Below are 15,046 nucleotides of genomic sequence, written 5' to 3'. Positions count from 1 at the left end.
GCTTAAAAACAGGTAACTTTCAATATTTGGATCTAAACAGGAGCCCACCGTGTGGCCGAGTGGTTCTAGGCGCTTCAGTCCGGAACCATGCTGCTGTTACGGTCGCAGGTTCGAATCCTGCCTCGGGCATGACTGCATGTGATGTCCTTAGGTTAGTTAGGTTTAAGTAGTTCTAAGTGTAGTGGACCTATGACCTCAGATGTTAAGTCCTATAGTGCTTAGAGCCATTTGAACCATCTAAACAGTTATCAGATTGTCGCTTAGTTGCGTTCTCACCACAGTAATGTTCACTGCCTTCCAGAGAATCACTCATTAGGTTTCCACCCAACAAATGTGACTGATGCGTTTCCAGTGGCTCTTAGCACCTACTATTAACATGACCTTTTTCACTGTCTTTTGTCTGCCTCTTTTCAGCACGACTCGAAAACTTGCTTTGACTTCAGCATTACAAAGTTGTAAGCAATTTCAGGTTGTATGAAAGTATGTAATACCATGTACGAACAGTATTGAGAAAATTAGAGAGCCGGCATTTGAAGCTGACTGCCGAACGATTCTACTGCTGCCAACATACATTGCACATAAGGACCACGATTATAAGATGTGAGAAATTAGGGCTGACATGGAGGCATATAGACAGTCGCTTTTCCCTCGCTCTATTTGCGGGTCGAACAGGAGGGGAAATGACAAGTAATGGTACAGGGTACCCTCCGCCACACACCTTACAGTGGCTTGTGGAGCTTCTGCGTAGATGCAGCTGTAATGTCGTAACGTTTTTGTGAACACTTGTCCGTGCGTCAGTTGCCACTAGTTTAGCGCCAGAAGTTTCCAGTTTTTCGTCGACTAACACATTTGAACTCAGCAACTTTGGAAGCAGGTAGAGTCACTTTAGACACTGTATGTTGTACGTGTTTTCATGTTTCTACGATACGAGGAATCGTCATACAGCAGGTTAGAATCAAATAACAAGACGTCCAGTGTAGAGCAGATCTTAAAAGCACAGGTACATCTGTTGATCTTTTCAAGAGGTGATCGAGCTGTTTCCGGTCTGTAGAAATGCCACATTTAATGTTCCTGTACGTCGTAATCCCAGTGCAGTAGGCGATGATTTCGCCCTACAAGATGACAGATCTCAATCAAATCACTTTCCTTGGTGTTCGTTGGCACTAACAATGTCTCACAAATCATTCGATTCGTTTCAGGAAAGTTAGAACATACATTACGTACTTGGAATTTTTGTACATAGTACGTTTTACGTAGTAGAATGACTGTGCCGTTCCAACAACATGCTGTATTCTTGTGAGATTTCTAACGATGTCGTCGATGATTTACTCGTACAACGTTGCAACATTTCTCACCCTTCCCTCTCTGACGACACTGGATATAGGCAATGTTGAAAATTATGAAAATTCAGAGTGGTCCAATAAATGGTCCTAAGTAAACAGTCCAAGATTGCGGACTAAGCACAGCCCTCTAAGAGCACAGGTCACTTGTGCTAAGGGTACATTGACGGGAAATTAAAAAATCCAAGAAAAGCAATTGTTGAATCAGAGGAAAATCCAAGATAGTGTACCTGGGTATATGAGTACAGACTATATGCTTGTCAGGTCACTTGTGCCAAGTACAGAATTCAAGATGGCGAACGTGAGTGTACGAGCACATGGTGCATGATTGCCATATCCCGTGTGCTAAGTATTAAATGAAATATGGCCACCTATAAAAATCCAGAATGCTAAATTGGTTTTACCCTTGATATCAAAAAGCCCTTGCCAAATACAAGAGCTCAGTTCTAAATGGTTGTAGCCCGGTTTAAAAAGGTATCTAAACAATTTCCTCCAACTCTCTGGTATTATAACTCACAGTCACGGCTTCTTTGTTTAAAAAATTCCAACCCCCCTCCCCACCCCAAATGCCACTGGTAAGACTCAAGTTGCCCTACATTTAAAATCATGTCACGTTAAACATTTACAGTGGGTGAAGTAGGAATAGGACAGGAAGACATGGTCGGAAGGCTTACAAGGTCGTCAGAAAGCTCAGCCACTTTCGTTTCTTCGTACACTGATGGAGAAAAACCGCTACACCAGGAAGGAGATGTGCAGCATAAACGAAAGGTGTCAGGCGTGTTTCGGGCCAGCCGCATGAGAGTGGCGCTGGTAGCGCACTATGGGGATCCAAATCAGGTTTGCTTCAAATGCGGGCTGTAACGGTGATGAGCACTACTTACAGTCGAGATTTCACCTGCTCAACTGATCTTAATCAAGAATTCCTTTCAGGTGGCAAAGGTACCATTACCAACACCTCATTGAGTTTGAACAAGGTCATGTAATAGGGCTACAAGAAGCTGGATGTTCCTTCAGCGCCGGCCGCGGTGGCCGGGCGGTTCTAGGCGCTTCAGTCTGGAACCGCGCGACCGCTACGGTCGCAGGTTCGAATCCTGCCTCGGGAATGGATGTGTGTGATGCCCTTAGGTTAGTTAGGTTTAAGTAGTTCTAATTTCTAGGGGACTGATGACCTCAGTAGCTAAGTCCCATAATGCTCAGAGCCATTTGAACCATTTGTTCCTTCAGCGATATTGCAGAAAGGTTTGGCGGGAATGTAGCCACTGTACATGACTGCTGGGAGCGGCGGTCGCAAGAATATACGGTTTCAAGAAGACGAGGCTCCAATACGAAAGATCGCCGTGTTCAGTATATGGCTCTTTCGCATTGTATTGCATTATCAGCAGAAATTTCAGCAGCAGTTGGCATTACAGTAACAACAAAGAGTTACAAATAGATTGCTACAAGGACAACTCCGACCCAGATGCCCTGTAGCATGCGGGCATTTCACTGACCCCAAACCACCACCATTAGCGACATGAGTGGTGTCAAGAGCTCACTGGAGGGCAGTAGTGAAGACGTCTCATGTGTCTTCTGATGAAAGCTGGCTCTGCCTTGGTGCCGGCGATGGTTGTGTGCTGGTTAGAAGGAAGCCAGCTGAGGACCTGCACCCAACCTGTCTGTGTGCTAGACACACGAGACCTACTCCTCGAGTATGACAGCAGGAGCACTCTCATGGTTATCCTGATCCTGTGCACTCTGCAAAATTGTACATCTTTCTGATGATGTGACACATTGTGCTGCAATTCATGAATTGCATTCCTGTGTGTGTGTGTGGGGGGGGGGGGGGGTACATTCCAACAGGATAACAATCATCCATATACCGCTGTTGTAACCCAACAACCCGTACACAGTGTCGACATGCTGCCTTGACATGCTCGATCACCAGATCTGTCTCCAATTGAGCGCACATGCGACACCGTCTAACGACAACTCTAGTATCATCCACAAACAGCATTAACCGTCGCTGAATTGACCAATCAGGTGCAACAGGCATGGAACTCTATCCCACAAGCTGACATCCAACACCTGTACAACGCAAAGCCGGCATTCAACATTCTGGTGGTTACACCAGTTACTTATGAACCCGCATTTCATATTTGCGATGGTTTATCTCGTGCATACATTAACCAGTGACTTTAGAATGTTAATCACTTCGATATGTTGCCTAGACAAATGGATTCCTGAAATTCCATTAGTCTACATTAATTAGTTTTTGGTGATACGATTTCTTGTCCTTCAGTGCATCTCATTGAGTCCTGTGTAGCCATGCAATGTTCTGCACTCATAGATTTTGTTAGTTGCTTAACTTTGGAGTGTCTCCTGTGCTCCTTGCACCTTCTCTTGACTGCCTGTACAGTCTCGACGATGTATGCCTTACCGCATTTGCACTGAATATACTATACACCCAATTTATGGAGCTGCAAATCATCTTTAATCCTTCCTAATAGTGCACTGATTTTCTGAGGTGGAGGGAAAGCCCACTTAATGATTTCGGATCCTGCGACAGAATGCCATTTTTTTTATCCTCCTTGCAGTGTTCTATTTGCTGAACCCATAACTTCTGCCTGAAAGTTCTTCAGATTTGCCTATCACTACATATATTCTTCTTGAATAAATCTTTAAGAAAAAAATGGTTCAAATGGCTCTGAGCTCTATGGGACTTAACTTCTGAGGTCATCAGTCCCCTAGAACTTAGAACTACTTAAACCTCACTAACCTAAGGACGTCACACACATCCACGCCCAAGGCAGGATTCGAACCTGCGACAGTAGCGGTCGCGCGGCTCTAGACTGTAGCGCCTAGAACCGTTCGGCCACTCTGGCCGGCTAAATCTTTAAGTTGGTTGAGCTCCCTCGGTGGGTCCAATGTTGCACAGGCCCTGCAGATCACTGTACATAGCACACCCTCATGCTGTGAAAGACGATGCCTGCTTGGGGGGGTGGACATACAGATCAGTGTGGGTCGTTTTTCCACACACACTGTGTCCCATAGTGCCATCCACTTCATGCTTGACTAGAATTTCAAAAAAATGGGAGTTCGCCATTCTCTTCCACCTCCATACTGAATTTCGTGCTGGGTTGCAGAGAGTTAAGATTTTGAAAAAACTCTTGAAGCCCTTCATTCCCGTGTAGCTATACCACATAAGTCTCATCAACATGCCTGAAAAACATGTGGGCTTCAGTGCGGCTGTTCCCACAGCTTTCTCCTAGAAATCCTCCATGAACAGCTTAGCCACTACTGGTGATGGGGGAGCACACCCCATGATGACACAATCTGCTTGTTTGTAACAGTCGTCATCGAAGAGGAAGAATATAAATGTGAGGACAAAATCAAAGAGGATAGTCTTTGCCACTATATACTCTTATATAACAAAAAAGACAAGTAGCATGTCAGGGCATCTTACGGCGGCATACATTCATGTATGTAGTACCAAAACTGCACACCAAGAGATCTCGAGTGCTGTCGCCAGCTTGCTGTGTGTGTCCTAGAACAGGATGTGTGGCGCTCCTAGCTGCGCCGACCAGCTGGAGACAGCCTCTGGTGGCGGCATCTCGAGTTCCCACAGCTGTCTGGAGAGTGCCACGTGATGCATACCGTAGCTAAGAAGGCAGTGTGGGCCGGAGTGGCCGAGCGGTTGTAGGCGCTTCAGTCTGGAACTGCGTGACCGCTACGGTCGCAGGTTCGAATCCTTAGGTTAGTTAGGTGTAAGTAATTCTAAGTCCTAGGGGACTGGTGACCTCAGAAGTTAAGTCCCATAGTGCTCAGAGCCATTTGAAGTCAGTGAGCTCTAGAGTTCCCATTGGCCCACTCCCAGCTACTGTGTTCACCTTCTCATCCGACAGGAGGTACTTGGGTCTTGTGTCTGGCACTGCTGGCAGATATTTTTTTGTCACGAAATACCTCATACAAAGAAGCTATCAGTCACTTTTCCTGTAGAAAACGTTCATTTTCTCATCTGTACTGATACCGACTGCGATGGTCTTTAATTGATTTGTCACTTTGTAGAAATGTGCTTCATTCTCATCCTTAGATGTGTATATAAGTTAACATGTTTTGATGCATTCTGGTTCCCATCAAACTTATTGGCAACCTCCTTCACCTGAACAACTCGCTCCACCCATTTCCTACAGCTGAAGACATCATCTGCTTTATGATCACAGTTCTTCAAAACATTCAGACTTTCCAGAGGTCATGCACCCTACACCAAATTTTCCTTGCTGCCCACTGTCTCTTCTACCTCAACACACAAGCCACCTATTCCCACAGCCAGGTCCACATTCTTTTCACCCATCCAAGCCACCCATCCCCATCATCCCTTCTCTCCCTGAATCATGGCGTGACAGCAGTGTAATATCCTATTCCAGAATATCCCCTCCTTGTCAGCCAACAAACACCTCTTCATTTACACTCTCTCCCATCAACACATTGGTGCACTCATCCTAAATGAAACTTCCCTCAACCTCATCATACTATCTGCTTCTTACCACACATCCTCCTCTGAACAGATAATCTGGTCCCCATGGTCCGAGGCAGAGTTGCTATTGGCCACCAAAAGAACATGTCTGTTCAACCACAACCCATCTACAACACTTCTCCCAAACACTTTATTCTCACTCTCTTCCTCAAAACCGTAATTGTTACCTGTGCCACTATCTATATCGGACCACATCATCCCATTCCATACACCTTCCTCACCCACAAAGACCATACCTTTTCAATACATATTATTGGCACTGACCTTGCCATTCATAGGCAGTCTCATGCTGAAATCTGCCAATGTAATCGGTTTACTGACTCCCTCTGTGGTGATATAGCCCCTCTCCCACAGCATACTTGCCCTGAAAACATTTGCGCTCCTTATGTTATCCTCACCCCTCCTAACCTCCTTGGGCACATTACTGCAGCGATCCCTGACCCTACTGGGGGTGACCACCTCCATGTCCTACTCACCATCCCCAAAACCACACACCCTACCTCTGCACCCACTCCCCCTACCTCTCGCAAACACATCCAGAACTACACTGTACCAACTGAGATGCCTAAAGATAATTCATTGCTACCGAACTCGGAAGTCATCCCTTGTCCTTGCAGCACCCCCATGAATGACATCCACTGTGCTGCCACCTACGTACAATAGACCATGTCAAACGCTATAGTTCATCACAATCTGACGAAACTCATCTATCCACCCTGTCTCATGCTTCCTCCACATACTCTTCTGCTCCTCTGTGAATCCCATCGCCTTTAGAAATCTTTCCTTCAAATCCATGACCAAGACACACTTACATGCCACCGACAACTACAACGACACATCCGACTTCTGCTGAATGCAAAGAAGCGCTGCATCTGGTGCCAAACATGCACATACCTCAATGCCACACTGGCCATAACCTCTTGCACGTACTGGAAGGTATTTCACGACCTTACTGACAACAATAGTGCTCCCACCTACCCACTTCCACTCGATAACCACCCTCTCTCTGTAAACTAAAACGAAGCCAACCACTTTGAGTCCTACTTCTCTGAAACCTTCACCACCCCAGATGACCCCCATTTCTATTACTCCTTATTCTCGACAGTCCATGAGAATACCAACACTTCTCTCCCACCCCTCACTCCAAGCTTCCAGTACCTCGACAATGTCCCACAGACAGAATTCAATTTTTTAGTAACAACCCAAGATATTCAACAAATACTCTATCACAAACACAACACATCTCCTAGTCATGACTGCATCACTACAGACACCTGAAGGAATGACCCACTCCTTCCTGGAAATCCTTGCCACCCTTTAAAATGTAATCCTACGCATGGGTATTTATCCTGAGAGATGGAAAACCTCTTGAATCTTCCTCTTCTTCAAACCTAATACGTAAACAGGCCTCTAACACCTCCTTCTACCATCCCATCAACCACACTCTAATGTTCAGCAAGGTCTTTGAGTCCATTCTATCCCGACATATCCATAAACTGTTATAACACCTATCCATTTTTGTGCATCAGTGTGTTTTCTGTCCCAACTTTACCTCTGAAGACCAACTCCTGTACCTTATTCATCTCCTGTTCCACCAAAACAACAACCGCAAATCTGCCGTTTTTGTCTCCCTGGATTTTAAGAAAGCTTATGACCATGTATGGCATCCTGGAGTCCTCTTTAAGCTGACTTTCCATAAATTATGTCCGTCTCATCACCTCCTTTCTCTCTAACCAACCATGTTACGTCACCATCAGCAACACTAACTCCTGTATCTTCCCTCACACTGCAGATGTGTCCCTAGGTTCTGTCGTCTCAGCTCTACTGTATGTCATCTATACTGCCAATATGCCAAAGCCCTCTCCTCCTTCTCCTCCAGCATGCCAATGACACTGCCTTCCTTGCCCTTCACCCTACCCTCCAGAAATCCCAACGATACCTCCAGCTCCGTCTCAATCAGTTCACTGTCTGGTGCAACAAATCACTCCTTGAAATCAAGTCTACCAAAATGCAGGCAATAAACATAGGCTGAACCACCCCAGCTTCCATTCCAAAGAGTGCTGTCCTTTTGAGTTAACTAACACACTATAATACCTTGGATTAAAACTTGACCGCCAGCTACGATGGAAGGCCCATCTGCTAACCATTCAACACAAAGCCCACAATAGACTAACATTACTAAAACTACTAACTGACTGAAGTTGGGATTGCACCCTTCCAAAATCCTCCACACATACAAAGTCCTAATCCGACCATCCTCTGCTGTGGAAATGTGGCATGGATTTCCGCTCCTCCCTCCTTTTATCATGACCTACAGACCTTTGAACGCCACACACTTTGTCTAGCTTTTCAGATCTGCTTAACCTCCCCACCTGCATCCTCTATCAATTTATAAAATTCACCAACCTATTCTTTCAAGTCGAATGCCTCCAAATTCCTACATTACCTGTAAATTCGACACTACCGACCCCCACGTTTCGCCCATGCTCGCTGATCACGATACTCCCTGTCGCCACTACCACCACCGTCCCAAACACTACTCCTTGACACCCTCTTCATCCTCTCCCAATGAAACTTTAATGGCCTTCCATTACCCAACCATGAAATCTGCTCTAATATGTACCCATCCTACCAGATCTAGGAGATCTCCATGTCAGAGCTCCCTTCTCCTCCAGTCCTCTTCATACACTTTATAAATCTTGGTTCAAAACTGAATCCATGTCCTCTCTTCCGCAACCCTCCTCCAAACATTCACCTACACAAACCCCTCCTACACACTACCTTTAATTGCTGCATTCCCTTGTACACCCTTCTCCCTGACAGTCTATGCCCACTTACCTTTTCAGCGATCTATGTGTCTCTTTTAATTAGTCACATTTCGGCCGTTCCGTTTTACTTGATGCAATTGTCGACGTGTTTTTATATTTTCATGTGCCACACGCATTTTCCATTCACCTATGTCTATGTTTTAATTAGTCACCGAAGCAATCTTTCATATTTTATCCTATGCAATTAAAGATTTGTCTTTTTACTGTACTGTACATAATGGGCAGGGGAAAGAAATAACAATAAAGGAAAGAAGAGATGCATCCTTTGAGGGCTGACTATGAATAAGCTTGGATTGTTTGGTAGCTTCCACTTCTCCCACACATTGATTATTAAAAACATAGTGCCTGAAAATTCTGTTTGACAAGGTGCTCTAGAGGAGAAGTATGGATGAATGTTTGAAATACCTGCCAGGACAATAAAAATAACAATATGCTGAGGGAGGCAAGTGTGAGCCACTGGATATTTTAAATTTAGAGCAGTTTTGAAATTCCCACTATTTTTTAATTTGGGCTAAAGTTAGTGTGGTTCATGCGTTTTCAAATTTCCCCATTATTTTAACTTAGGACACATAGGCTGTGATATCAGAAGAGTGGTGGAGGTTACTGAATTGTCACTAAGAACAACATGCTAGTGGTGGATTTACAGTTTCCGGCAATTCTTAACTTGTACGAGTGGGCCCTTCGGTTGTAGACTCGAGAATTGGTGCCTGTGGTCGGCAGGGGAGGTGGAATGGTGCAATGGCGGCGGGGAGCGAGGAGCCAGCTCCACCATAACGGATTTTGAATTTTCTGCAATTTTTAACTTAGGACATTTGGTTCCTTGGATTCTAAACGTGGGATTTGCTGCCAGTCGTCTACGGCTATATGACGATAGCAGACGTGTATACAGCTGTGTGTGTGTATGTGGAGGGAGTTGGGGGCGGGGCGGGGGGGGAGGGGGGAGAGAGACACTGAGGAGTCTACAACTCTTGTTAACATTGTGACCATCGTAGGGGGTTTCCAGTCTGCTATACTGAATTTTATACGAGTGACCTGGCAACTGTGCACGATATGCTCGTATCTTCAGATCCGTCTTCTTGAATTTGGAAAACCCAGTGAGACAAGTGACCTCGCAACCATGTGCATTTGAATTTCCTGTCAGTTCACACTTGGCAAAAAAAAAAAAAATGGTTCAAATCGCTCTGAGCACTATGGGACTTAACTTCTGAGGTCATCAGTCCCCTAGAACTTAGAACTACTTAAACCTAACTAACCTAAGGACATCACACACATCCATGCCCGAGGTAGGATTCGAACCTGCGACCGTAGCGGTACACTTAGCAGAAGTGAGCTGTATTGTCAGAGGGGTGTGCACAGTTCCGTCATCCTTAAGACAATTGCGCTTGTTTGAATTTCCTGCTATTTCAGCGGGACTCAGCAGCAGTAGTAGCGTTCTCCTGAAGACGGTGAACAGCTGGATCGCCGAAATATTGAATCAAGTTGATTGCAGGATCCGGCAGCAAACCGGATGAGACTTTCAGGGCTTATCACGCTGGGAAAGCCTACGAAGTCACAGGCCAATTTTCCTCTGTTCACTGACACATCGGATTTGGAGGGGGCAGAAATCTAGCAACGTTCCACGGCATTGTCATCCGAAATCTGGTATCAACACAGTTTGTGCTCACAATGGCACAGGTCCTGTACTCTTTATTCACCAAGTTTTGTCAGACATCACAAACAATTTGCTATTGTGTTTGTTGTTTCACTGCAACTATTTGAATTATTCTACTGCAGCAATCGTGTAAAATTTTAGGCTGCCATTTTTTAGACTCCGTCTAAACAAATGTGGTAATTTCGACTGCATCCTCAATTGCATTATGTCTACTTGTACTCAGAGGTGCTGATAAGCTGCCAAACACTTGCAACAATATACAGGGTGAAGCGAAAGTCGCACACTCGTTCTTCGCAGCGCGACTCCTCACACGCCAGAGATAAAAAAATGTTTTACAAAATTTCGTCCGCCGAGTGTATCCGGCATAAAAAGGACGTTAAAGAGTCGCAATCTGGCAACACTGTAACCACACGTATAGTTAATACCACTGTCAGCACATTTCAGTTGTGCTGTATACGTGGTGCAGTGAATAGTGTGTTTTGGGTTAGCATGTAGGAAATCGAGCGTTCGATTCTGATTGGGGCACATTTTTTATTTGCTAATTTCATTCTGACATTTGATACTGTAATATACACCATTTCTTAGCTTACATGTATCCTAAATTTACAACATTTTGTAACGCTGAACATAACAAATATGTGGTTGGACAAATAAGAAATACACAGTTGAAACAAATAGACAGTTGCTGTCATAGCACAGAATAACTACACAACCAATATTAGTTTCTAGATGCTAAAGATGATAGCAGAGTACAACAATACAACATCTACTTGTCATTTATATTACATGTAATACGAACGTTCAGATGCCTCACATTAGCAACCAGTGACAATAATAATGTCCATATTAATGGCCGCAGTGTTGCCAGATTGAGGTTCACAACAGAATACGTTGTCCTCAGATGCTCTACATTGCGCAACCCGCAACCCGCCGGATCATACAGCTCTGGACCCTTCACAGCAAAGCTGCGTCAGCCGGCCGGAATGGCCGTGCGGTTCTAGGCGCTACAGTCTGGAACCGCGTGACCGCTACGGTCGCAGGTTCGAATCCTGCCTCGGGCATGGATGTTTGTGATGTCCTTAAGTTAGTTAATAGTTCTAAGATCTAGGGGACTGATGACCACAGCAGTTAAGTCCCATAGTGCTCAGAGCCAAAGCTGCGTCCACAGTAACAACAGCAACAACAATAATAATAATAATAATAATAATAATGCATTGAGATAAGTAATAAACAGCATGCGGCTGTCAGACTCAATGTTGAAAGGCATAATTAGTGGGACCATTGTGATAGCACATACATTATTCGCAAAACACGTTGGAAGTCGTACTGCTAACGTAAGGCCCTAACGAAATGAAATGAACCTGAACGAGGCAAGAATAATACTTGGTACTAATGTGTGGGACCATTGGAGGAGGGTACAAAGAAAACAGGTTTCGCATCTAGTAGATGAAGTGTTGCGAATAAATTCACGCCCACGATGTGGAAAGGGCTTTTTTCAAAGCTGAACAACTTTCCATTTCTACGACTGTAGTATGTAAGTGCAAATGTTTTCTAGGAGATCCGCTGCAATCGCTGTTGATGATTTAGATGCCAGATACTGTACCACCTGGACTACATTGAGCATATAAGAAACATATGGCCATACACAGGATCGAACCATCGATCTCCTGCATGCTAACCCAAAACTCTACCCATTGTACCAACTGCACAGCGCTACTGTTACGTGCTGACAGAGGTAGTTACAATACATATTGTTACAGTGTTGCCAGATTGCGGCTCTTTAATGTCCTTTTTCTGTCGGATGTACTCGCCGGACGAAATTTTTTGACAGACATATTTTTATCGCTGGCATGTGAAGAGTCGCGCTGCGAAGCCCCAGTGCGCGAATTTCGCTTCACCCTGTATATACTGAATAAGTGAGGTCGTAACAGATTAGTAAATTATAGAGTTTGATGAAGTGAATTGCCGTTGGGATTGGTTTACGTTTTATGCCACGTGCATGTGAGAGGGGGTAAGATAAAGCAACAGTTTCAATCCGAAACGAAGACCGCTACACCTAGCGGATACTGAATGGACAGCAGCTGCGCCAGAGAGGCCCAGATTGAACTTTCGTCTCTACCCAGATGGTGCTCGTGCTCCAAACCTGGGTCTGACTGTTCTAAATGAATGTCGGTACTCCCATTAACGGCGACCAGCTGCGTCGTCTAGTAACTTGGAGACTTGTGCCTTGTCACTGGTAGCGGGACATACTTCACAATTTCTTCCTGAGTCGTTTACTTTAAATGATACTCGTTAACCGTTCCAAGAGACAATTTACGACATTTGTGCAAGTATTTAATAGTGAATGTTTTAAGGTGTCTAACTAAACTGATTCATGTTATGACAAGTAGCTTAAGAATCAATGCACTACATTCTTCTCAGATACAAACGAAAACTAGGTACCGGCACGCACACACATGATTTTCGTATACGCGCTAAGGGGCAAATTAAAAAAAAAAAAATTAAAAAAAAACTTTGCTGGAAGGATAGGTTTTCGTCACGTTAACCATTGCCTATTTTCTCTAGAGTTTAGTATTTAATAACTCCTATTTCCATCTGCGTCGGTGTTAAACATGCAGGCAGATATTTAATAATGAAATAATGAGACAGACATTCAAAAGACAGTGCCAGAGGGTCTCTGTAGAAATATTGCAGGTATAAAAAAAAGACGCATGGATTTTATAATATTTCAGTACGAATGATTTAAGCCACAAGGATTACTGTACAAAACACATTTTAAAAAACTACTGTAAGAGGAAACCAAGCAGTGAATATAATTACTAAAATATACATGTTCAAAGAACAACATATGAACTGAGATGACAAAAATCATGGGAAACCTCCTAAAATCGTGTCGGATATCCTTTCTCCCGGCGTAGTGCAACAACCACACATGGCATGGACTCCACAAGTCGTGTGAAGTACATTGCGGAAACACTGAGCCATTCTGAGTCTATAGTCGTCCATAATTGCGAAAATATTGCCGGTGCAGGACTTCGTGCACCAACTGACCTCTCGATTACTTCACATAAATGTTCCTTGAGTGGCCAGATCATTCGCTCGAATTGTCCTCAATGTTCTTCAAACAAATCACGAATAATTTTTCCCGGTGATACGGCGCATTGTCATTCGTATAAATTTAATCTTTGTTTGGGAACATGAAGTCCACGAATGGCTGCGAGTAGCCGAACGTAACCGTTTCCAGTAGAAGATCGGTTCAGCTGGACCAGAGACCCAGTACACTCCATGTGTAAACACAGCCCGCACCCTTACGCAGCCACAACTGCTTTGTACAGCGTCTTGTTGACAACTTGGGTCCATGGCTTCATGGCGACTGCGCCACACTCGACCCCTACCTTCAGCTCTTACCAACTGAAACCGGCACTCACCTGACCAGGTCATGTTTTCCCAGTCACCCAGGGTCCAACCGACTTGGTGACGAGCCCAGGAGGGGCGCTGCAGGCGATGTCGTGCTGTCAGCAAAGGCACTCGCGTCTGTTGTCTGCTGCCACGCCTCATTAACGCCAAATTTCCCAGCACTGTCCTAACGGATATGTTCCTCGTGCGTTCGTTCCACAGTGATTCCTGGGGTTACTTCACGCAGCGCTGCTTGTCTGTTAGCACCGACAACGCTACCCCAACGCTGCTGCCCTCGGTCGTTGGGCTGTCAGTGGTGAGGGGTAATACCTAAAATTTGGTTACGCTCTTCACACTTTGGATCTCGGAATAGTGAATTCCCTAACGATATTCGAAATGGAATGTCCCGTGCCCCTAGCTCCAACTACCATTCTGCGTCCAAAGTCTGTTAATTCGCATCGTGCGACCATAATCACATCGCAAACCTCTTCGCATGGACCACTTGAGTAACAAATGACAGCTAGGCTAGGGCACTACCCTTTCATAGCTTATGTGATACTGCCGACATCTGTATACGTGCATATAGCTGTCCCATGACTTTTGTCACCTCGGTGTAGATTCGATAAGTTGTAGCATTCGAGTTAGAGTCGCCAGAGCTTACCTGGGGCAGGTTCTTTGGTTGCCCGACATGCAGCCCTCCAACTTCCACCATGTTGGGTACAAGTGGCCGAGGACATCCGTGGGTGAAGTGATAATTAACCAGGAAAAGCGACGTCTGTCTTTCGATTTCCGACAGCGAAGGCAACGACGGATCGTTCAGATACGTCTGTAGAATTGAATCCAGCCTCGGCAGATACAGAAACTGTCGGGCGATTTTTCCTCCTATCCCAACAAGTGTGTTCTCAAGTCTCTCGAGGAAACTCATGTGGGTGCCCAACGCGAGGAATGGACTCGGTACGTGAGAATAGGGGTTCGGATTTCCCACCGTGTCGGCCATCCAGTCCGTTCCCGCAAAAGTTGAAAGCAGAATTACAGGTGCTTTCAGGCCATGAGCGTATCCGTGTAGACATTCTGCGAAGAGATTCTCCAAAATAATGACGTCAAATTTTTTACCTGACTTGTGCAACTTCTGTACACTTTCGTCTCTCAGAAACCCGTGACACATTTTTTCAGCATAGTCAAGGAACTGTTTCGCCATTTCTAAGGGACCTGTGGCAATATCGTCGAATGCGTTGAGATCACCTGAAAAGAAAAAGGACGCAGTGAGCTGAATTGGGTAGCTTGTGCAAACAGGCGAGATGTCTAGTTTAAAAAATGG

The 15,046-nt window shown here is 44.9% G+C and overlaps 1 protein-coding gene across 4 annotated transcripts in view; it reads right to left on the bottom strand.

The window, feature by feature from the left end:
* The window catches only part of LOC126419833 (UDP-glycosyltransferase UGT5-like), a 199,221-nt gene that overhangs the window by 42,115 nt on the left and 142,060 nt on the right, over positions 1–15,046 (bottom strand). The window contains exon 4 of one of the 4 annotated variants that reach the window (XM_050087069.1): positions 14,390–14,970. The exons of the other annotated variants lie outside the window; for them this stretch is intronic. Coding sequence (XP_049943026.1) covers positions 14,390–14,970 — 581 coding nt within the window. The remainder of the gene's footprint in view (positions 1–14,389; positions 14,971–15,046) is intronic. 4 annotated transcript variants of the gene reach the window in all.

The sequence above is a fragment of the Schistocerca serialis genome, chromosome 9, assembly GCF_023864345.2.
Source record: "Schistocerca serialis cubense isolate TAMUIC-IGC-003099 chromosome 9, iqSchSeri2.2, whole genome shotgun sequence".
NCBI lineage: Eukaryota > Metazoa > Arthropoda > Insecta > Orthoptera > Acrididae > Schistocerca > Schistocerca serialis.
This window is presented reverse-complemented; position numbering and strand designations above follow the sequence as displayed.